At 43.7% G+C, this 24,634-nt stretch overlaps 1 protein-coding gene across 1 annotated transcript in view; it reads right to left on the reverse strand.

The window, feature by feature from the left end:
* Nucleotides 1-1,750: 1,750 nt before the first annotated feature.
* The window catches only part of ERAP1 (endoplasmic reticulum aminopeptidase 1), a 507,475-nt gene continuing 484,591 nt past the window's right edge, over nt 1,751-24,634 (reverse strand). The window contains exons 18-20 of the mRNA XM_086960958.1: nt 10,049-10,130; nt 4,751-5,144; nt 1,751-4,647 (exon numbers count right to left, since the gene is read on the reverse strand). Of these exons, the coding sequence (XP_086817084.1) occupies nt 4,998-5,144; nt 10,049-10,130 (229 nt within the window). The 3' untranslated portion in view covers nt 1,751-4,647; nt 4,751-4,997. The remainder of the gene's footprint in view (nt 4,648-4,750; nt 5,145-10,048; nt 10,131-24,634) is intronic.

Genomic DNA, 24,634 nt, shown 5'->3' on the forward strand with positions numbered 1-24,634 from the left:
GCTCTAGCAATGAGCTGTTGATAAGCCATATTATCATCTGGTGGTGATGGCTTTGCTGGGTAAAAGTCTGGCTCATTATCTACGTGAGGGTCAATGGCGTAATCATTCCATGGGTCTGCTTTCAAATGAGTATCATCATCACCATGATCCACATCTGGATCTGTATGTGGAGTTCCCTGAGGTGCTGTGCAAGGGATCTTTAACTATTAACTGTGGAGAAGATGGTGGAGATGGAGAGGGTTGTGGGGCAGGATAAACAGGGCTGATAGCCATGTACTTCTTCCATTTAAAGGGAATCTTATCAGTAGTGTTCTCTGCAGGAAGCTTGTGTTTTTCTGGAGTTTTAGCAAAAATATGTCCAGATCAGGATTCATACGTAGTTTTTTCTGTTTGGGATCCAATTTGGCTCAAAGACATCTAAAATTGGTTCTGGAGGCTCGGGAACACTGTCCTTTGATTTTGGTGTTGAAATCGACTTGTCTTTGGTAGTGGACTGTTTCGGCTCTGAAGAGTGTTTGTGTTTCGAAGCGAAGGGTTTTGGCTCCGAACCAGATTTGTCCTTGGAAACAGATGATTATGGATCCGAAGGTAATTTTGTCTGACTCGGCCCTGAGCCGGAAGGTTTTGACGGTTTGCTTTGGTGTCGAGAGGCGGAGCGTCGTAAACATTGTCTCTGTGCCGACCTTGGCCAGAAGGTAGAGGTGGTGCCAGAGTCTTATATGTTTCGGAAGAGGATTTAGGGGCCAAGGGGTCTTCAGTACTCAAGGTACCCTGTCCCGGAGGCACATCTTCGGATTCAAGATCGATCTCGGAATCGGACTCTGGAACGGAGAGGCCCTATTCTTCTATGGTGGATGCTTTGATCTCTTCTTGGTCGGATTCTTCCCCAAAGATATCCGGAATGTGTTGGATGCTTTGGCATTGCATCCCTCGTCGTCGAGCTAGACGATTGCACAGAGTCTTCTTGGACCGAAACGACTTACAAGCGTTGAAGTCTTATTTCTTGTGCTCTGGAGAGAGTTACAAACTTGATGTAGGTCGGTGCAAGGATATTTTGCGTAGCACAGAGGATAGAATTTGAATGTAGTCCGTTCCATCGGTAGAAGGTTGGACCGATGCGGCTAGGCCCGACGTCCGCCCACCAGATTTTTTATCGAAAATGGAGAGTTTGTCGAGCAATTTGATACGTGGAGAACAGGGAAACGCGCAGGGAAACAATGCCGTCGAGGGTAGATTGGATTGCGCCACGAGGGGACCTCGAAGAATGGTTTTCGAACCGGAGCGCAGCAATACACGTCCGAACCTGATGGCCGAAAAAAAGAAATCTAACATTGGAGTCGATGCCCATGCGCACTATCACCGAAAGGAGGAGTCACCTTACTTCGTGACTGGAAAGACTTCTTCGAAGAAAACAACTTGCAAACATCCGGACCCAACACTAGATGGCAGGAGTATGCAAAGCATGTGTATCTACAGAACACATGCCTCAAACTGCATTTTTTCGTTTTCATTTAATGCTTCTATAGTTTTGTATTCATTTGCATTACTATGTTTTATTATATCTTTTCTTCGATATTAGACATGCATGGTAAGAAGTACCTTTATGATGTAATTATTTCAATAAATCTTTCTTAAACTAAAAAAAAAATATATATTGACTGCCAGAGGTAATAATAGGTACACAAAGATATTAAAAAATACTGACATCAGACTTGAAAATCACTCCCAAAGAAGGAAATTGAATGCTACATTACCAATCGAAAATGTATTCACACTCAAATTTTGCCACATTCCTGGAAATCAACCACAACACATTTTGCACCCTTCTAGTGACCATGATCGAGCTCCTACTAGAGTACCACACTTATAACAAATTATAAAAGGCACTGTGAATCTTGTCTTTAAATTGAAACCTTGAGACTAAATTCAACCACCGTTGAAAACACTTTGTTGATTTTTACATAGAATATGTCCTTCAAAGACCTAGACCAATGTAGGAGGGCCACTTCTATATACGTGCACATTAAGAGCAGCATGTCTTTATTATCTGGTGCACTCATATGTTTTAAAGCAAAGTGGCAATAGGCATTCTCTGTTGTCAAGCAATGCTGCTCCCATTTAAATGTACTAAGATTATCACACTCCATTTTAAATATATTAAGCTATCACACAGAAATACAAGAAGCAATGAGGAAATGCCAACCAAATACATTTCAGAAAGCATCTCAACACTCAAACCTATCCTTTCCGATTATTCCATGAATCAGGTGAAATGAGCTCATCAACATAACATAATAATGCAATGAATTAAGGACAAAGTATCAATTAATTTCTACCAGGAGCACTGCTTCTATCGACCCCATCACAAGGAGCTTCTTCATCATCCAAAATAAGGTACTGGAGAAAATTGAATGAGTAAAAGGCAGAATCTGGGCAATAAGAAGACAAAGGTACTCTGCATTATTTGGCAACCACTAACAGAGCCCATGGGTCCTTTGTAAACTGAACACCCACAATACATTTGAGATGCATTTGAATCTCAGAGATAACCAGACACGAGTAATTTTTGTTCCTTGGATTCTTCGACCAAAGCAGACACAGCTCTAGCGGAATAATAAGGGATGCATCCTTCAGTGGCTTCTACCTGATCCATTTGAATGTGGTTAAAGGATCTGTTAAATGACTATTATGCCTGGTAAATCTTTAGGACACACAACTTTTTGGAGGATGACTTGCATGAATCGAACCTAAGCTATTTTGTAATTACACACCCTTCTTCACAGTGATCCAGAAATTCATCCTTGCTTGCTTGAAAATCAAAAACTTGGGGTGACACATCTACTTTGTGGAAAGTTGCATCTGTGAGGACTACACCATGAATCAGCCTTCTGTGGGAAATAGTTATGGCTGCAAAGTTTTGGTGCGGTGTTGTGAATCCCAATTGGTTTGGGTTGCGATTTTGGCCGACTGGGACATGCTATTAAGAGGGTGCCTCTAAGACATTTTACTGGAAGTTTAGAGTGAGTCATGAGTCATGAGTCATATGATAGTGCTCACGAGTTGCAGACAATCACTTACAAATAGTCAGTTTTCACAAGAGCATGGAACAGCTGACTGCAACGAATGTGCTATTTGTCTGGTTTGCTATTTTACTCAGTTAATCTGTTAGTTCTCTGTATTCCACCTACAAAGCATGTATTAATCTTTTCCGTATTCAGCTTCTTCGATATAATTCATGTCTATCAAATATGAACATATCATTTTGGTAGTCTTAACTAAACATTCATTTTATTGTATCTAATAGTGAGGGAGGAGGCAAAGCCATTACAGACAAGGAACAGTCACCTACTCTGTGTGCCACGCTGGAGTCTCCTTCTTGGAGTCCCTGAGCTCCTTAGAGCAGGTTTCCAGTGCCAAGTAATGCCAAAGAGGAGAAACGGCAGTCCTCAGGGTTACTGGATACATCGGGGTACCTGATGGAAATCAAGAGATCCTCTCCCCTTTTGATCCAGTGTCAGAGGAGAATGGTGGGCAGCAACTCATATGGAAAGCTGAAAAACATGGAGTGCCAGAAATCAAAAGATCTGCCACACAGCTCACATCTCAGGACCCATGTAGCAGCCGGTGAGGTGGAACCATGGCAAGAATGTGTGAAGTGGTGAGTCGGCACTGCCACCAACAGTATTTACCATGTGTGTCTAGGGGGAGTGGTGTAGTGGCAACACTGGTAGGAGGACATGCACATCAGGAAGCAATAAGGAGCTCTAGTACCTGGTGTGTGGTGGCAGCATAGCCAATGAAGCCCACTGAGTCAGGTTTCTTTTCTGAAAAGTTTTTTTTTCAATCTTCACCAAAGTCTACACAACAGCCTCCAATGGGAAATCTGCAAAAGTAGTCCTTCAACTCCTTTCAACTGGACATAGGCTCAGTTCAGAAGAAGTTGAAATACTGCATTCTACTCTGCACCCATGGGAGCAACTCATTATGGAATAAATGAGACCTCCAAAAACCATTCACAAGTATTGAGTCCAAACTAACAGTTCTACTGAGCTTGTACGAATCCTTGTAGGGCTGAACATCATGGTGGTTCCAGAAGTATAATGTGGATTGTTTTCAGATTAATAGTTTGTGAAATGTGGTGTTACAATTCAAAGTGTTGATAGGCTTCAAGCAATGTTCTGTGCCACCATAATCCAAAATAAGTCAAAACGTGAATTATTGGGTCCCCAGCAATGCCTTCCTTGAGGCAAATGAACTACACATTTCCATGTATGTTAGCTCAACCCTTTAGGCTAATAACTGAGCAGCTTTGCTAAAAAGCTGCTTGGTGCCCTCATTATGAGTACTCCCACATAGGGAGAGATATTTACTGCACACTGTAAATACTTCATATTATGGGTCTTACGATGAAAATGTGTCTGCACATTTTGATAATCTCAGTATTTACTGGCCATTTGTTCCTGGGTACATTTCAGCAAGTATAACCTGCTAAATTTCTCAGGAAAATATTGAAGAGGAGCGGTATTGGCTGCAAAACTCAAAATTCTAGTATGTGCTGTGACAGGAGTTACTGCACATATCGGAATGTAACTGGGTTCTTTGTGTAAATGTTGTAGGGATGCAAATGACAGCCTGCTTCATTGGATGCTCTCTATTCTATTCTATTAAAAATATTTATACAGCGCACTATCACCATCGGTTTCTTGGCGCTCTTGATAAAGATAGCGGAGATCCGGGGGGGGATTAATACGCTCTCATACGTTTTAGGTGTGAAAACATGAACATAGTAGGCACAACCACCGCATAAGGCATCTCCTTTAACAAAAAAGGAATTTTGAAACATAAGCACTAGCTCAGAAATTCAAGAGGGCCACTATCTTTGTGCTTACATTATTTTTACATAGTAACCTATCTGTGCATGTGCCTTCAATTTAAAAATTACTATAAAAACATCCAGTGATGATCTAGGTAAGAAATCCCAGATCATTAAGCACTTTTTAGCTGCTGTTGAGCTGGAGCCAGGTGCTGACTCTCTCCAAATTTTTATCCATCCATTTAATGTTTTCTATAATTGTTTCTTTCGCTTGCTGGACACATCGAAGTTGAGAACCATTTTCTCCCAGAGAATCAAAGAATTCTTCCACCTGGTTAAATAAGAAACAAAGAGTTTAGAAGATGTTTCAGACACCAGTTAAGAAACTTTTAATATGTGAAACATTCTACCATTCCTCTACTATGAAATGTGAGAAATCAAAATTCTCAATTTCTCATTCCTCCATTTTGTAATATTATTATTGTAATACATATATTTGCTTTCTCTTTTAGCTTCCTTTTGTAGTATTTAATTTTTTGTTTGATTTGTCAAGGGCGCTTCTTGGTTACTGCAATGTAAATCAACATATTTATAATCAATTCGAGTTGGAAAATAGTAGGTACATTCTCTGTATGTTGTTCATAGTTATGTTCGCATGCTATTAGTGGTTTGAAAAAACAAATTTCAAGATCAGACCCCATGTTATGGTAATTTTGTTTGTTAAGTGCAGGTACTGGAGGTTCACAGCACTGGCAGAGAACAATCTAGATGAAGAGATACAACACTAATAGGAACATGGTACAGGAGGAAAAGCCAATGTGAAGAATACCAACAATGTGAGTTCAGAATGGAACCAATAGTGGAATGGGTTCCAGAATGTCACGCCCACCACAGAAAATGCTCTGTCACACGTTCTTATAGTTATAGTTATAGTAACTGACTGGCTTATGTCAGTGCTGTCCAAGACCCATATCTGCTAAGTTTTGCTGCCATGAAATATGAAGTCTGTTGATGTATGGTCTTATGCACAATTGTGACTCATTATGTTATGTTATGTTAAGTGGTATTTATAAAGCGCACGTACACCAACAGGTCTCTTGGTGACTTAATAATACTGACCCTTTTATTCAGAGTCTGGCATTATATAAACCTCCCCATAACCGACACCATGTGCCATTTCATGAGACCGAAAAGCAGCTTCACTGCTGCCTCCTGGATCAACTTGAGGTGCTCAGGCATTTTGGTGAATGTGCAGGGGTGCCTCAATGATGTGAATTAGATGTACATCAGGATATATAGTAAAGGTACATTTTATAAAGAGATCTTTTCACTGCCTGAAACACCTGGAGGCTAATTTGCATCAGCCTGCCAGGAGCTGCCTCACCCCTCACTGTACCTTAATGCAGTGTGAAAACTCTTTCCAGAGCAGGACAATGGCTTAGGCTTATTGGGCGGCTAGATGGTCTGAGTGTGATGTATGTGACAGCTGTCAGCCCCAGAAGAGGAACTAGGAGGGGTCAAGATTTTAATCTACTGAAAAGGGAAAATGGCGAGGTCTGCACATTCACAATTAAGTGTAAGGGGAGACCTGAGGAATGGAAGGTCTTTGATCTTTAGGCCCTTTTGTAGGGTACTGGGCACCAGGCCATTGAGAAGGGGAGCTGGTCTCGGAAACAGTTTGGTGTAGCTGAGGAGGAGGGGCTGCTCATTTCCCTAATCACACCCCTAAAAGGCCCACAGGTTCACATCGGAGGCAGAAGGCATGTGCCATCTTGTATTTATCTTAGAATGTTGTATGGGAGTGTCCAGCAGTCACACCAACCTACTGGCTAGTGCAGCCTATAAAGCTGGAATCTCAACCACAGCTGAACTGAACTTGCAGAAGAACAGGAGACTGTGCCAACTGCTTGAGACATGTGGAGATATGAATGGCTGGACCTGCTCACACTTGTACTACTCTTACATGGTCCACAGGGTCCCTTTAGAGACAGAAGGCAGGTGCCATTTTTTTCTTAGAATACCGCACAGTGGGATAGTTTGCAGGAGGTAAACAGGATGCGGTCAAAGGATGGGAAAAGTTGCCAACGCGCACTTCCTCCTTATTAGTTTGGGAGTGTCCAGCAGTCACCCCCAACCCACTGACTAGTGAATCCAATAAAGCTGTCATCTGACCCACAGCTCAACTGAACTTGCAGAAGAACAGAAGACTAGAGCTCCTGTTTGAGACCTGAGTGGCCGGACCTGCTCAAGCATATACCAAGGAATAAGAACAGTTAACCCCAAGAGCAGCTGGATGACTTCCTGTGAGGTTACAGGGACACATGAAGCTGCAAGAGTTTTTTTCCCCGAAGTGCCTCAGCTGATCAGTAGCAAATGGAACTAGCCTGGACCTTGCTGGTGGCCTGTGCTGAAGTGAGCCCTGGCAATTTAGTGCTGCCTAGAGGTATTGGAGCTGCTCAGGAAACTCCAGGCTTTGAGAGGACTTCGGTATATATAGCCTGTTAACTTGCTCCACTAGAGCATTTCAAATTCCAATTCAGAGAATAAGTTGGATGGTAAAGTCTTTGACTGGGATGAACCTAATCAGGGTATTTGAGTCGTGCTCCACTGCCATTGGCCTGAAATCATGCCTAGGTCTCACTCAACCACGAACAGTGATAACTGTTAGGCCAAGTAATTTTTCAAGTTGCTTTTTCTCCAAAATCTTTAAAAAATAATTTCTCTTATTCCCTTTACTGGATTATTTTCACTTCGGTGCCATTTTTAGGTCGAGCCTAGCACAGCGCGCATGCGCTGGAAGACTTTATGTAAGGGCTTTCAGAAATCGCACTAGACGCTTGCACACGCTCGCATGTGTGCTTGTAGTTTTGCCCAGGCTATTGGCCTTTGCGTGCGTCTTTTTAACAAAGACAGTACGCAATTGGCCAAAGCCTTTTTTGTCCAACCCATGTTCACGCCCACGGCCTAATGCTTGCGGTTACGCGCTGCAGCAGCAGATGTTTCCAATTACCATGCACCGACGCTGCCCCCCCCTTCATATTATTCCATCTCTTTCGGTCTTGCTCCTTGCTTACTGAAAACCGTGACTTCAAGAAACAGTTCACAACCTCTCTTTCCTTCTTTCATTTAGTTGCTTCCCTATGAAATGGATCCAAAAAACAAAAATACTCTTGTGGGAAATGCCCTTTTTCTGAAATGTTTCTATTCCTAAGTGCAGGAGTCTCCGCCCACAGTTCCCTTACTCCCCCCCCCCTTCCACCACTGGCTCTTCAGGCTGATTTCTCTCTACACACACACACAGGGGGTGGGGGCCGCTCCACAGCCTCTTGCCGCTGCTGCTGTCACACTTTGTATTGTCTCTTCCTGGCTCTGCTAGCTCCTCGAGGAGCTGCACTTTACGCGTTTTTTTTCTCCTTTGCCTAAATCTTGCATGCAGTCAGAACATATGTGGCTGTTTACTAATATGGCTGCCGCCGCTCCAGCGGATATCAATCCTACACAATGAATTGTGTTGTTTACTGGTGTGTTTGGCATTTCCAAACACTTTATTTTGGCATTTGTTGCCATAGCAGCTCAAGTGCAAGCATCTACAAATGGTTAATTCAGCACATTTTGCGCGTAGTCTTTTGGGGGCATTTTCTTTTTTACTAACAACGTATAACATCCCAAAGGCGAGACCTATTGGCTATGCCAATGCTGTTTGTATTGGGTTGTGCTCTATTTATATAAATGGAGTAGGATTTTCATTGTGTTGTACTTTTTTTTTAAAACACATTTTTATTGTCAGCAGTCGTAGCCACATCAATTCTTGCGACATAAGTACCGCCCAGTGTGTAGCACCCTGTCTGATGACTTACATTAATTACACTATAGCATAACAAGAACATCTCAAGCCTAATACCATCACCTTGTAACCATGAAACAGTCAGTGCCATGAGCTTACAATGTTCCAGCTCTCGCACTTTCATCGAGTCTACTTCTACATGATAAAGTCCACACTACCGTCTTTATTATATAATAGTCATTATCACAGTGTTTCTGCGTCTGTAGGTAGTGGGGGGAGATTCCAGGAGTAGACCTCTATAGTCTGCCCTTCGTTTCCAGATTTGGGGGGGGGGTTTGTGGGCAGCCCCTTGCCTTAATTATAGGTTGTTCTTGGCCTATGCACCAATCTAAGTCCGCCTTCCAGGCACCCAGCCCAGGTGGAGCCTGGGTCTTTCATGCCTTCGCTAAGTCTCTCTTGGCGAGGGTAAAACCCAAAAATAGCAGGTGTCTTTTATATTGGTTTTCTCCTATATTTTCCGTGACATGGAGTAGGGACAGTTTTGGGGAAAGAGGTATATCCCAGCCCAATCCTTCTTATAAGCATGCCATGACTTCTCGCCAGAATCTAGTGAGTGATGTGCATTGCCAAACTGTATGAAAGAAGGTGCCTTCGGTTTCTGCACATTGGGGACATGAAGGGGAAGGTATCAGTCCTGCCCTCCAGAGTCTGTGCCTGGTTAAATAGGCGCGATGTACATATTTAAATTGGATAACTTGTAAACCAGAAACAGCGCCCGCTGGGATTCTAACGCTTCTGTCCAATCGTCATTGTCAAGGGAGCCAAGCTATGTCTGCCATTTCACTCTGAGGGATTCTAGTGTAGTGGAAAGATTTGTCACCAGGGTTTTGTAATTGCGTTGTAGTTTTGACTTTTTAACAGTTTTGATACTTGCAAATGTTTTAGACACCAGGGGATGAATTCAAGTTTAAATTACTGAAACAATGTGTTGGAACTAACAAGTTGGTGACTTTATTACTAGTGGGGGACTGCCATCCACCCAAATTAACATTTAACTTTCTTAAATGTATACTCTAAATAGGTTAATTAAATATTTTATTTTCCCTCTTTAGAGATACAATATCAGTTTGTCAGGCTATGTAAGAATGTGGCTTTGCAAGAAGTATGCATAATCATACTGTTGTCTCCCTAGCTCTTGATATTTACTTAGGAAATCCAGCCCACCATGCATGGTTTAAAACTACAGTGGAATATGATACATTTTCATTTACTACTTACTGTACCAGGCAAGGCATGGTGATAAAAAAGCACCCTCAATTTCACATAAATCATGTGCATTTCACAAGTATCAAGTTGGAGGTCTTTCAGAGAGAAGATATGATTATCAGACAAAGAAACATAAAATCAAAAGCCCGATTGGTTATAGGTTTGCTGGAGTTACTGTTTTTTACCTCATCAAGCCTTGCCTTTGTAGAATACTGAGTAGTAAGTCCAGTCACCATGTGTGCAATACTGTGCGATCCAAGTTCAAATCTTTCAAGAAAAAACAAAATATGTTGCAATCACATAGATCATGACAAAAACATATGTGGTAATACGAAATGTTTATCATCACAAACAGGTTTTTCAATGTGAAACAAGTGTTTTTTCCTGCCATGTACATTTGAAATTAACAACACTAAATATGTTATCAGTTAGTCAATCATAAGAGATAATGAGAGGGATGGTAACCATAAAATAACTAAAGGGAATCTCTGAGTTTTATGCACACAGAATTTCAACATTAAACATAGAATATCTAAAGTAAAACATTTTCATTTACGTTCTGTTGGACCGGGCACTTTTTGCAGGGTTATCCCTAAACTTTTTGTCTTCTTCCTCCTATTACTTTTGATCTGATTTTGTTGGCCTTAACCCATACGATGCGCCCGTCGGCCAATGGCTGTCGCGAGCACTACCTTCGTAGTGCTGCGCACGTCTGTTGGCCGCCGCGACCCGCTCACTCAATAAAACCGACGCACCACAGCGGAACTGCTGCCGCGGTTAAGACTCTGGATACTTTGCTACTGCTAATCAGTGCTAAAGTGCATATGCTCTCAGTGTAAATTGTATTGGTGATTGGTTTCTCCATGATTCTCATATTTGATTTATTAGTAAGTTCCTAGTGAAGTACACCAGGTGTGCTCAGGGCCTGGTACTAGTGGGCCTGCAGCACGGATTGTGCCACCCACATAAGTAGCCATGCAAACATGTTGTAGACCTGCCATGTATGTGTGTGCAGTTTCAAACTGCCTGTGTTGACCTTACATGTAAGGCAACCTTAAGAATGGAACAAGGTAGCCCCATGGGCAGGGTGCAGTGTAAGTGAAAGCCAGGACATGTACTGGTGCGTTTTACATGTCCTGGTAGTGAAATACTACTAACTTAGTTTTTCACTTTTGCAAGGACTATCTTAACTATTGGTTATCATAGGAGCTGCCTTGTAACCTCCTACAAGTGTAACTTCCAATTGGGAAGAGATAGAGATTTGGAGTTTAGGGTTTTTTAACTTTAAAATTACATCTTATATATATGGTTTTTAAATTGTGTATTAGAAAATGCCACTTTTAGGAAGTAGGCATTTTCTTGCTTTAACATTCTGTGCCTCTACCTGCCTGTGGAATCCACGTATGGTTTAGAATGATTTGGGCCTTTTGTGCATTCACTCTACACAGTCAAACAAAGTGAGATGAAGTGTCCTCTGCATATCTTGGTGGCCCATCACCAGGCGGATGTGTCTACTTGAGCTAGAGTTGTGGGAGGAGTTGTCACTGATACCTGAATAGGGTTGTGTCAGTCGTCACACAAGGCTGACTCCACCACCCTGTAGTGTCTCTGGAGCCATGTAAGGGAAAGCTAGGTTCCTGTGAACTACAGAGATTTTGCCTTGAAGTTTGCCTACGTCACAGGTAGATACTGGTATAAGTACTGGAGCTGCAGCAATATAACTTGGGAACACTTCTGGACTAAAGAGGAAAGTCTGCCTAGAAGAAGAGCTGAGAGAAGCTGTAGGAGGGTAAATTGCCACTCTGCTTGTTGCTACTTCTGCCTTGGGCAGTGAAAAGATTGGACTTTGCTTTCCGTATCCGGCTTTCAAGGTTCTCCAAGGGGTTGTGTGCACTTGCCTCAGGTTAAGAAGTTTCAGGGTCATCAAAGACTTCACCTGCAGCCCCAAACTCCTCTGCTGGAAGTTTTGACCTACTAAGAGGTAACAATTCCACTTCTGGGCTCTCTGAGATGTTTCTACTGCAAAGAAGCCCAACACTCCATGCATCGACCTTCAGCGCCTGTTTTCCCCCCAGTAGCCTTGTCGTGCGGTTTAAAAACAACGCATCGCCGTGGCCCAAGAATCGACGCAGCGCTTGTTGGGCAGCTGAAAATATTGCCACAGCCTGAGTCCTGACTACAGTGTCTCCGATGTCCATGGCACCTGATCTGACTCTGATGCAGGCCCTGCTGTGTGGCTGAAGAAATCGACACATCTCCTGCTTGTGGCTGGAAAATCGATCCAGGCCTGTTTCGCCACAGCTGCACCAACCCTAGCACGTCTGGATTTTCAACGCATTGCACCTGTTCTCCAGGTTCTTCATCGACGTAGCCCAGCAGTAACGAACTGCCGGAACCTGAGGAACAACCTTTTCTCTTAAAAAGTAATCAATGTATTACCCTCCCGGCAGTACGGAATTGACACATCACGTCCTCTTCACCGCAGCAAGGAATCGACTCATCATTTCCCTTGGAAGTAAGGAATCAACGATTCACCTCCCCTGCGAGTAAGAAATCGATGCATTACTTTGTTTTTTGGTGCCTCATCTCCTATGCATCTGTTTTCGTCTTTGATTTTGACACATCCCAGGTACTTAGTCATAAAAGTGACTCATCCATAGTTTCCTATGGACTAAACTATTTTGAACCTTTTAAAAGTGATATCTTTACTTGTGTATGTTGGATTTGTTGTTGATTCGGTCTTGTTTTATTCAGATAAATGTTGATAATCTTTCTAAATTGGTGTGGTGTCCTTTAGTAGTGTTTTAAATGTGTTACTGTATCTTTATGTGCAAACGCTTTACACACTGAGATAAGCCTGCCTGCTTGTGCCAAGCTTCCAAGGGGCTGATCAGGGGTATTGTAAGCTGTTAATACCCTTACCCCGACTAGAATAAGAGTCTCAACTTGGATACATATATGTTTATGCAAACACAGAAACCTTCTACATCTGGCAGGTACAACTGCAGTGCTCACCTAGTGGTTTGTGGTTGCCTCTCAGGGTTGCCTATATAACCAAAGAGTTACTCATAGAAGGACAGAACTCAAAGAATTTATATATACAAAAATGAACAGTTTTAGCAACATTAGGTACAGACAATGAAATACTGGGGAAAAACTTAAGTCCTAACCTATATTATGTAGTTTGCTTGCAGGTTCTTGAGGCCAGTACGTGAGTCACTGTTCTACATTAGGATTCTAACTTATAAACTGCTGTAACAGAAGGATCTCTGTTACAAAAGCAGTAATCCACTGAGCTAGCCACATATAATACAGTTCTGTGATCTGCATGGCATGCACCCCTTGCAGCAGACATAATAACCCTCTGCACTACTATAGGATAAGTCAAACTGCCACTAGACAAAACTTCGATCTCTCTCTTGCAAGAACATTAATCACCAGAGTAATCCTGACATTTTTATTGGTGCCAGAAAACTGCTGGACACACAAGGATGCACTGCAGCAGGTGCTTTTAAACCACAAGTTATTTCCTAACAGCTACCCCCTCCAAGGTCCGTGCCAGGTGCGGTTGCACCAGGCGCACCGCCTTAAAGGCAGCTGGGTGTGTGTATGTGTGGAATTTGCGCAAAAATTTGAAATCACTTCACAGTCAGCAGAGGTCTGGCATGGAAATGTTCGTGTAGATACCTGCAGTGGCAAATAACTACAGTTGAGAGGGGGTGAGACCCTCTGGCCAGCTCGGACACAAATCCCCAAAGGTACTGCATAGTGGGTGTTAGTGAACATGGACAGTTGGTGCAGGCCATTTGGTCATTCCACACAACACATGTTTGCTGAGATACTGGCAGAGGGATTGGGAACCCATGAAGGCTTGGGCGCAAGTCCTACCCAGAGACCAGGGCCTGCAGCTAACTCAAGCCGACCAAGGCCAAAGGGTTTTGTGCAGCATACCTGACCAAGGCTTGCAATGTGATCATGCACGAAATGTGTTGGGTATATGAAGGGATACGAAGGATCCGCAAACCCTTTCTATTCTTATGCTCTCTTTAGCTGTTAGAGGGGCCTCACCAGTTGCTTGAGAGTTGGCCCTTTTATGGGCTATAGAGACTACTAGGGAGAAGGGTGGAAGCTATCCCCTGAAGTAAAGAGAGTCATTTGGAGATGCCTTATATTTCTTGTCTAACCATGGTGTTATGACTCTGGCAAGTACTGGGTCGTGAAATATGTCTGAGGTGTGATGGAGCATACCTTTAAGCATGGGGACATATTGTGCAGAGTGGTGCCTGGAGGAAAGGGTCTCAAAAAGGAAATCTTCCTCTAACGGCTTAGTCTGTAGATCCACTTTGTGGAAGGAGGCAGTTCTACCAATTAGGTCATGGTAGGAGGTGGCATCAGGAGGGGAAGGACAGGCAGGGTACAGATCAGGATCCATGTTCATTGAAGGGATCCTCCTCCTGCTTTGAGCTATATAAGGTATAACCTTCTACCTGTACCCCCATGTCTGAATTAGGTAACCCTACGGGTGTATATGGATTAGGGTCACCTGGATAAGTGGGTAAGGCGTGAGAGTCTTGAGGGGATGGCAGGAGTGGTGGAGGAGTAGAAAGAGGCAGAATGCTTGTGGCCTTGTCCACTTCTTTCTGATGCCACCCTTGTCCCTACCCCTGTTGTTGCCTCTGTAGGTACTTCTCTTGTACCCTTCGCAGGTTTGGTGATAAGCCTGCTGTTGCAAAATGGAATAAGTGGGGTTACTAAGGTGAGGTGACCTTTACTCCCCCTCTGGGCTGGTGTTTGCAAAAGAAGCCCTTGTACAGAGAGGACAAGAGTGATCCCATAGAAGTGGATGTCTCTATATCTGTCTTAATCTTTTCAAGTATTTCACCACCCTGTAAGCGAAAAAGGTGCTTTGATGGAGATGGCATGTCTAAGGTTTCGTTGAAGGACAGATGCCTTTTAGATGGGTGAGCAGCAGATCCCGGAGGGCAGTTGAGTATTCAGCTCATGTTTGGAAGATGTGTCATGAGGTGTTTTTGTCATAAGAATCACTTTGACAGTCACAGAACAGTGATCTAACTTCCCGGTCTGTGCTGAAGGTCTAGACTCCGACAAGGTCTTCACTTCAACGTCAAAGATAACAGGTCCTTGCCTCCGCTTCAAGCCAGGAGCGGTTGTGTGGAAATACTCGGTCTCTGTGGTTTCTTCCGTGCTAAGCAGGGGCTGAGGGTCGGAAGATGTTGGTCGCTGCCCACCATGGCCCGAATGCAGCGGTGGCCTGGTAGTCTGTCTCTGGTCCTCCAGAGTAAATGGACGACCCTTTGGCAAAAGTTGTTTCGCGTGGGATTGATGTCGAGATGAGGGGTGGGGAGTACTGTACTCATGAATGGCTTCACTGGTGGGAGATCTTCGATTTCCAGCTCGGAGCTGGAGCTGAGAATAGGGGAGAAGGACCTGAAAGAGAGAGAGACACAAGTTGCAGACTGATGTTGTTCGGTCTAAGGGTATTTTGTGTTACAGCGAGGACAGTATCGAAAAAGCATCCATTACATCACCATGAGAACATGGTGGGAGATTTACGCCAGATGGAAGAAGGCTCTGGAGGGAGAAGGCTCACATGGGCCAGAAGTCGAATGAAGCTGCAGGAGTCATCAAAACAAATGGAAGGAAAATGGGAAACTGATCGAGTGAGACAATCTATTCTGCAAAGTAATAGGTAGCTCACTACTGTTCTGAATATGTTCTGCATCCATCCATAATGGGAACAAGTCTGATGAAGGGCAGTTTCACTAGAACACATTCAGTATCACTGACAGGGCTGTTATACCAAATTGGACAGTGGAAACTAAAAGTAGGACGATTTGCCACACTGTTGGCTTTGACACACTTGCAACATCTGCACCATTCACATAATACAATTACAACATTTTCATAACCCTCCTCTTTGCGTACATTGTGCATGGGCGATGACTTCATGTTTAATTGTTTTGAGCCCGATGGGTGAGGGTATAAATGGAGAGAAAGGATAAGTAGAATGCATGAAGCAAAATATGTAGTGAAAAGAAGAGATCTGCAAAACACACAGGCTTTCGGGGGGGGGGGCACATGCAAATATATAGTGCTACACACTGCCAACAGAAGCTTACAGGGTAGTCATCATTTTTCAAGTGTGCATGTGTGGCTGTAGATACACATGTTTAGTGTGGACTTCTCATCCACTATATGGATGATGAGGATGTTAGAAACAAAGTCCTTAAAACAGTTTTGCTAACCATAGCTTGCTGAGGGCTAGGAGCTCCACACAGTATTGCTTGGTAAAGGTATGTGTTGTTGACCAAGTGGCTGTCTTGCAAACATACACAAGCAAGATATTACCTAGAAAAGCCAAAGGGGATCCTTTCCCATGATTGGAGTGAGCCCTGAGAGGGACTGGTAGAACTACATTTGCTTTAATACAGCAGGTTTGAATAAACTAGAATGTTCATCTAGTTATGCCTGACTTGGAGATGGGATATCCTTTGTGAGAATTTGCAAAGGACACAAAGAGCCAGTCTGATTTATGGAACTGCCTCGTCATATCAATGTAGTACACAATAGCCCTCGTCACATCTAGTCTTTGCAATGAAATCTGGTTGCTGGAAGAAGACAGGGTACTCTAAGGTCTGTTTGAAGTGGAAAGATGACACCACTTTAGGAAGGCACGTCAGATTGGTACTAATGACAACTCTATTCTTGTGGTCCTGAATAGATGCCTCTTGTATGGAGAGTGTTTGGAGAGCACTAATTTGCATAAGTTAAGTAATGGACATGAGGAAGGCCACGTTCTAGGAGAGGCACTGGAAGGTGCATGAAAATATCAGTTCAAAGGGTGGTCCTATGTGTCTGGTGAGGACTACATTCAAATTCCACGCAGGAGGTACTCTGGGTTATGACCCTTTAGAGGCTTTCAATAAAGACCTTGACAATAGGAATTCTGAAGTGAGACGAATGTTCCCTGTTTTGCAAGTAGTCTACAGCTGCAGCAAAGTGTAAGTGAATAGGGCTGTAGGCATGGCTAATTTCTGCAAATGTAAAAGGTAGGCAATGATATCCTGGATAGAAGACATGAACGGGTCGAGGTGTTTAAAGATACAGCAATGACTGAACCGCTCCCACTTGTTGCATAACACAATCCTGTTATGAGCAGTCAGGCTTTAAGATGGCTAAGAAAGGTTGAGGAACCCTAATTCTAGAACTCCATGTGCCAAATTGCAAGGTTGAGCTGACTGGTATATGGATGCAAGGTCTGGCCTTGCCAATGTGTTAGAAGGTCGAGCCTAGGGGGCAAGGGGGAGCTCTCATCATGATAAAGGAACATCTCCAGGAGTGTAAAGTACTGGGGCTGACAGGCCAAGGTTTGGGCTGGCAGAATGAGGGTTAGTGATGTCTGCTTGAGTTTCCTCATGACAAAGAGAAGCAGCCGGAGAAATTAAAAAGTACAGGTAAATCTCTCTGTTCAATTCATCCACAGTGCATTGCTCATGGACTGTGTAGATAGTTGGAGGCGATTTTTGGCACTAAGAATTTTTTACAGTGGTGAACAGGTCTATCTGTGGGGTGCTCCAAAGCTGGAAGTATGTACGAAAGATATAATCGAGGTGGAGTTCCAATTTTTGGACTTGTTGATGCTGAGCATGGCCACAAAGTTGGTGTTTACCTCCTAAAGATGCTCCGCCATGAGGTAAATGCTGTGACTGTGTGCCCAATGCATAAAGTCATGGGCTAAGTGACAAAGGTGAGGGGAGTGTGTGCGCCACCCTGCTTCTAAAGTTAGTAGAGGTCATGCTGTCTGTACTGAGCATGAATACCTCGCCCTGAATGACTTGTAGTAAGGCTTATAGGGCTAGTTGGATGCCTAGCAGCTCCAAGTAATTGATGTGGTGACTTCCTTGGTAAAAGGCCCACATTTCCTGCAATGTGGTAGGATTGGAGATGTGCGACCCATTCTGTAAGAGGGGCATCTGTGGTAATGATCACCAGCGGAACTTGTTATGGAAAAGGCCTGCTTTGCAGAAAGTTGTTGTTGCTGTTCTGCCATTGGAGAGTGTGGTGCACCTTAGCATGTACCAACATTAGATCTTCCCAGTGACCCTCCGCTTGAGACCATTTAGTCATGAGACACTCATAGAAGTAGCAAATGTAAAACTTTGCTTAAGGTGTGATGGCGATGCAGGAGGTCATCATTCTTAGAAAGCACATAACAGTCCATACTGTGAGTTGATGACTAGATTGAAATACAAGAGGCAGGTGCTGAATGGCCAGGACTCTCTTGGTTGGGGTAGGCTTTCCCAGGACTGTAGAAGCGATTGCAGGTGGCATGTGATAGGGTTCATGGTGAATCCCAGGTTGCAGGGACACTGTTGCTTGACAGTGTGTCAGATAATACAGCTTACTGCTGCTCTGACAGTGTGCCAGGGGAAGACGCTATTGTCCTCCCTTCAGAAATGCATGGCCCTCACTGCTAGCCACTTCATAAATACACCTGGAGCCATAGTGACCAGAAAGCAAGTACTTTGAACTGGTAGTGCTATCTACATCCCACAGAGTTAAAGTACCAGGGCGTCCGAGGTTGTGGAAAAAGATGTCCTTCAGAATGAGCGAAGTCATGAAGTTTCCCTGTTGAAGGAGAGGGATGACGTCCAGAACAGTTGTCATGTAAAAATGTTCTGATAGGATGTTTCGGGGTCTGGGAACGAGGATTAGTCTGAAGGAGTCATCCTTGGAGATGAGAAAGTAGAGAGTACACGCCACTCACTTGGTGTTCTGTGGCACCTTTGCTATGGTGGTGTTCTAAAGGATGACCTATGCTTCCTTCTGTAGGAGGACGAGGAGTTATTTGATGAGAGTGTGCACCAAGGTTGGTATGTTGGGGGTTGGGTTGTAGTTTACAGCAATAGCCATGCTGGATTACTGCAAGGACTCACTTGTCGACTATGATTTCCAACCACTGAGGGAAGAAATCGCCTATCCTCCACCACAAATTTGATGTGTGATCGAGGCGGGGGCGGGGCAAGTCCTTTTCTGGAGCCACCATTGTCCCTACCCCTGTTGTTGCCTCCATAGGAACTTCCCTTGTACCCTTTCGCAGGCTTGATGTTGAAAAGCCAGCTGTTGCAAGAAGGTATAAGTGGGGTTACTAAGGTGAGGTGACCTTTACTCACCCTCTGGGCTGGTGTTTGCAAAAGAAGCCCTTGTACAGAGAAGACAAGAGGGATACCATAGACGTGGCTGTCTCGATATCGGTCTTAATCTTTTCAAGCATTTCATCTCCCTGTAACCCAAAAAGGTGCTACCCATTGAACAGAAGATTGAGGCCATACTGCTGGACCTTTGGCGTGAACCTGAAGATACAGAGCCAGGCATGGCACCTAAGTATGATGCTGGTGTTAAATGCTGCCAACACAGTCTCCAGGAACATTAAGTGCAGAGAATGCAGGCACTGGAGATGACCTGGCACACAGACACTATCTCCGCCACACATTTCCTATACTGGTCAGAGAGTTGAGTACGGAGCTCCCCCACCACTTCCCCTCCATCTCACTCTGTTCTACCACAACAGGAGAGCCACCAAATTGTCTCTTCCCATATTGGATGCCTCTCCTACTGCCAACTTCTTACCTGCTGTACCTATTTTCTTGCTCCCATTATCTGGAGGAAAATAGAGGCGCATTTGCACGTACGCCCAGGGACTATGGTGAAACTTGTTCCCCAATGTAGTTTAGGTCGTAAGGAGGGACTTACATTTTTTCACAAGACTATGGGTGACCACTCAAAAGGTGTCTGTTCCATCACCCATGCTGCATTTTCAAGCAACAGTGGACTGGAAATAGTGCTAGGCCCTCAATGAGAGAAAATTGTGCACGTCAGTAAGAACACTATGCTGAAGGGCAGTGAAACCTAAGGCAGTGGAATGGAAGAGTAACCAAATAAGCCCAACGAAAAACATGTTAGGAATAGGATGACCTCGGAGGCTACTGGGGGCATGTCCAAATTTAATGGAGGAAAAAAACAATCTAGCATGGGGTCGGAGCCCGTGCACAATGTATACTAAGAAGAGGAGTCACGCCACCTTATTACTTGAAAAGCGTCTTCTAACAAAAACAACTAGCAAACGTCCAAGCTCAACAGTAGATGGCAGGAGTATGCTATAGTGTATCCTCAACCTTCCCCACAGCACGCGCATCACGCCTCACCTCCCAAAAATCTACACTAGCTCCCCAAGATGTTCACCGACTTCTACAAGGCACTTTAGAACCATGGTCCCACCTACCTCAAACATTGTCTACACTTCCACCAACCAGGAACCTCCACTCTGCATCACTTGCACTTGCCCACACCCTTCAGTATCCATACAAGCAATTAAGGAGATAGGGCCTTCTCTTACCTAGCAGTGAAATCCTGGAACAACCTCGCCACTTACGTATTTCTTCAAGAAACTGAAAACCTGGTTCTTCAACTGATCCTACTTGCAGAACCTGCACCTACTCAGCGCCTGCTGACAGGTTTCGCGTTCTACAAATCCACATTACATTACATCTACATTCTTTTTTGTTCCTAATATCAATACCTAATTGCCTAACAAACTAAAGGAATTATTGTTAACTTGCTAACATATCATATGGACACCTCACCATTTTTTATCCACAAAGTGTAGGCAAGTATATTTATTCCTTCACTGAGCAGGTATCAGTTTTCTATGAACATGATGGCCATTTCTACATGTGGTACCGTTCTTGGCATACTTAGCTGTTGGATGTGTTAAATGTAACTTTTTCAATAACTGATTATGCAGCATTTTTGTCAATATATGATTATTTCACAACAGTGAATCTGCTGTGACATATGCACCTAGAGATTAAGTAAAAAATACATTGGCTCGTTGATTGAATCACAAAGCCTATTTACACTTATGTACATAAGGATGTTCATTGCTTGCACTGTGCACTTACATGTTGGTAATATGCTTAAATTGTGAAGCTTCATGGATAGGGCAACAGAATGAGGTAAATCCATCAAATACAAGGACCGTGACTGGTTCTACCACAACACTGAACTTCTCATGGCCGACATCAGGTCATATGAGCCTCGGATGCATCTATAACACTAGTCCAGGTAAAGCCAGCTCCCCACAAATGTGCATCGAAGTCCAGAGACTTGCTTACATCACCATGACACTCTCACTTCACCATGAGAGGTTTTTTTAATTGTTTATTTGTCTATTGAGTCCAGTCAGCATCAAAAAAAATCTTCCATTATCAAGTATCTCATTTTTACAACATAGTATTGATTCACATAGTATACAACCATTTTCCACATAATAATATTTTCCCCATCATTCACTAGCAAGGTGGATCGTAATCTCAACAGTATTACACAAGGCATGTCAATTCTCTGTGTTGTTTCAAGAGACATCCTGTCATTATACTTCTCACCTTATTCTCATATACTCTATCCTTACATTGTTTTTTATAATCCACCTAGTCCCTCCCCGTGGAGTACATGCCAACATCGTCATGCTTTCAGCCATTAGTCTGTGTACCCTCAGTTCCCTCATCTGTCTGCGCATTTTTAAGATATTGCAGCAGGGGTTCCCAGTAATCTTGTGGTCTGGATGCTAGCGGTAGTTCTTCCGAATAGATGTCTAAGGTGTCTCTACAATATGTAATGTCTTTGAGCCAGTCCTTGTATCTAGGAGGACGCTTACTGCCCCATCTTATGGCAATGCGGTGCTTTGCCAGTAGGAGCGCTACAGCCAAGAATTTCCTTCTTTTTACTGGTGTTATCTTGTACATACCCAGTAAGCATACCCTTGGTGCATTAGGTATCACCTCTGACAACATAAGTGTTAGTGCCCCAGTTACTTCCTCCCAATACTTGTGTACCTGTGGGCAGGCCCACGACATGGGTAGGAAGTCAGCCCCAAAAACTTCACACCTGTGGCATTTGTAATTTGGGCGAAGACCGTATTTATGTAGTTGGGTCGGAGTGTAGTAAAATTGGTGTAAGAATTTAAAATGCACTATGCGTAGATTACAATTTGGCGTCATCAATTGCAATTGCATGCAGCTATAATCCCAATCCTGTTCGCTTATGGCGTCTCTCAGCGTCAGTTTCCATTTACTGAGTGATTTGTCCGATGTCCCTATTTGTTCTGTTTGTGACGTGTTGTATAGATGGATGACCAGTCTGGGGCTAGGTGCAGTCAACATCGCTTGTAGAGCTTGCAGATTGGATGGTTCTGCCGGGTACGAGGCATACAATTCCTTCGTCGCCATCTGTAAATGCATGTGGGCGAACAGCTTCATGTGTGTATTGTGTGTGCTTAGCGATGGATCCTCCCTCCGGATGAAACTGCCACGCGGGAATACATCTGCCTTAGTGGTTAAGTTAATCTAAGCCAGTCGCTGTAGCATCCTTTATTCTTACGTGACTGATAGCTTTGGATGATACGCTAGTGGTAGAGCTGGTGCATAGACAGGGTTTTATTTGGCCCTGTTCGATAGCTAGGTACCAGGCTTTCGAGGTACATTGCACTGTTTGAATCCTGTCACTGTGGGTAAAGGATATAGGGTCCGATACATAAGCCGTTAAGGGTGTTGGATATACACTGTTCCCTCTCCACCGCCAAATGAGGGATATAAGCTTGTGGCTGCAACCTATAGTAAGCATGTTGTGCCTGCGCTCAATAATAGTACAATTGTAGGTCTGGTGCCCCGAATCCCCCTTTGTGGTATGGTTTTGTCAAGATATCCCAACGTAATTTGGCTTGTTTCCCCGCCCATGTGAGCTTCTGCATTGCTGACCTCAATTTTGTAAACAGCGCCTGTGTCAACCAGATGGGGATATTACTAAATAAATATAAAAATGTTTGCAGTCCAATCATCTTTTGTAACGCTATGAGGTCGGCTAAGGAGAGGGGCATCCGTGTCCATTTGTCTATCTGTTCTTCCAACTTAGACATGGCTCTGCCATAATTTTCTCTCACCACTAGGTCCGGGTCTCTATGCACCCATATGCCCAAGTATTTCACTGGGTCTGTGTGCCACTTCAAGGGATAGCCTAAATGTGGTTGTGTTGTAACCGATGTAAGCGGGTTAACAACCGACGTATCCCAGTTGATTCTTAAACCGGAGAAGTGCTCAAAGCGAACATATTCCCTAATGAGTGTATTTAAGTGCGTGTCCGGATGGCGAGTAAAGAGCACCATGTCGCCGGCATATAGGGAGATGCTGAGCGGACGGAGATGGAATTGTAGTGCTGCTTCTGAGTGCAACTGACGAATCCTGCATGCCAATGGTTCTACTATCAACGTAAATAGAATGGGGCAGATTGGGCATCCCTGTCTAGTTCCATGGCTTATACTTATGGTGTCTGACGTTTGCCCATGTATTCTGACTCTGGTACTAGGGTCTGTGTATAATATCTCTATCCACTTAAGAAATGGCTCTGGAAAGCCCATTCTACATAGCACTGTTAGCATGTACACCCATTAAATGGAGTCAAAGGCTTTCGCCGCATCCAGTAGTGTTATGTTATGTTATGTTATAAAACCTTTTATTACGCGCTCTATTACTCAAGAGTATCCTGGTGCCGACGCCGCTGGGGTGTCGGGGTCTAAATGGTGATATAATGCGTAGATGGTGCGGAGGTTATGGGTGGTGGATCTATTGGGCACAAATCCTGCCTGATCCGGCAACACCAATTTCTCCTGCAGGAGATGTATTCTGGTCGCACTTACTTTGGCTAAAATCTTGGCGTCTATATTTATTAAAGATAACGGTCGTTACGAGTCACATTTTGATAAGTCTTTGTCCGGTTTGGGGAGTGCTACCAGGAGGGCCTCTCTCAAGGAGGCAAGAAATTTACAGGTTTTTATGCCTACTCAAATATCTTGGCCAGGTGTGGTATCAACAGATCGCTATATGCTTTGTAAAATTCACCAGGTAGCCCATCCAGGCCCAGTGCTTTGTTATTGGGTAGGGAGTTTATTGCGTCAACTATTTTGTCATGGTGACTGAGGAATTTGCGGTGGGTGTCCGACAGCCATGCTATAGCTACATCCTGAAAATATTGATCTATTTCTGTCGAGCTGGCTGTTATTTTGGTGCCTTAAAGGTGGCTAAAATAGTCTTTGAAGCAATCCAGAATAGACAGGGTATCATAGAGTATGTGTTCTTCCTCATCTATCAGTCATGTTATGTATGATTGTGTGGGTGCCGGTTTTATTTTACTTGACAAGGATCGTCCCGGTCTACCTCCTTCCCCATACCTACGTGCCGTCGTGTATCTATGTGATTTGTATTTTATTTCATCTGCTGCATATTGTTGATAATCGTACATCCTTTCTTTTATTTGCTTCAGCAGTGCTGGGTTCTGTGTTTGTGTGTATTCTCCCTCAAGGTGTGCAAAGTCCCGTTCAGTTTTACTCAATTGCTGCTGTATATCCTTTAGGATACCAGAGTGTTTGCTGATGCAATGTCCTCTGATTGTAAGTTTGAACGCTTCCCATAATGATCCCGAACTTTCCACCGACTCTGTGTTAAAATCATAATATTCCGTAATGGCTTGATGCAATTCGCTACGAAACACTGGGTCTAGTAGTTTCGCCCCGAAGCCTCCATGTAAATTGTCTAGGCACATAAGTAGGGGCATCTAGTATGAGACAGACTGGGGAGTGATCAGCTAATGTTCAATAAATGTTCAATCATCTTGGTCCATGTGCATGCGTCCTGAGTAAT

Source organism: Lissotriton vulgaris, chromosome 3_1 (assembly GCF_964263255.1).
Source record: "Lissotriton vulgaris chromosome 3_1, aLisVul1.2, whole genome shotgun sequence".
NCBI classification, from domain to species: Eukaryota; Metazoa; Chordata; class Amphibia; order Caudata; family Salamandridae; genus Lissotriton; species Lissotriton vulgaris.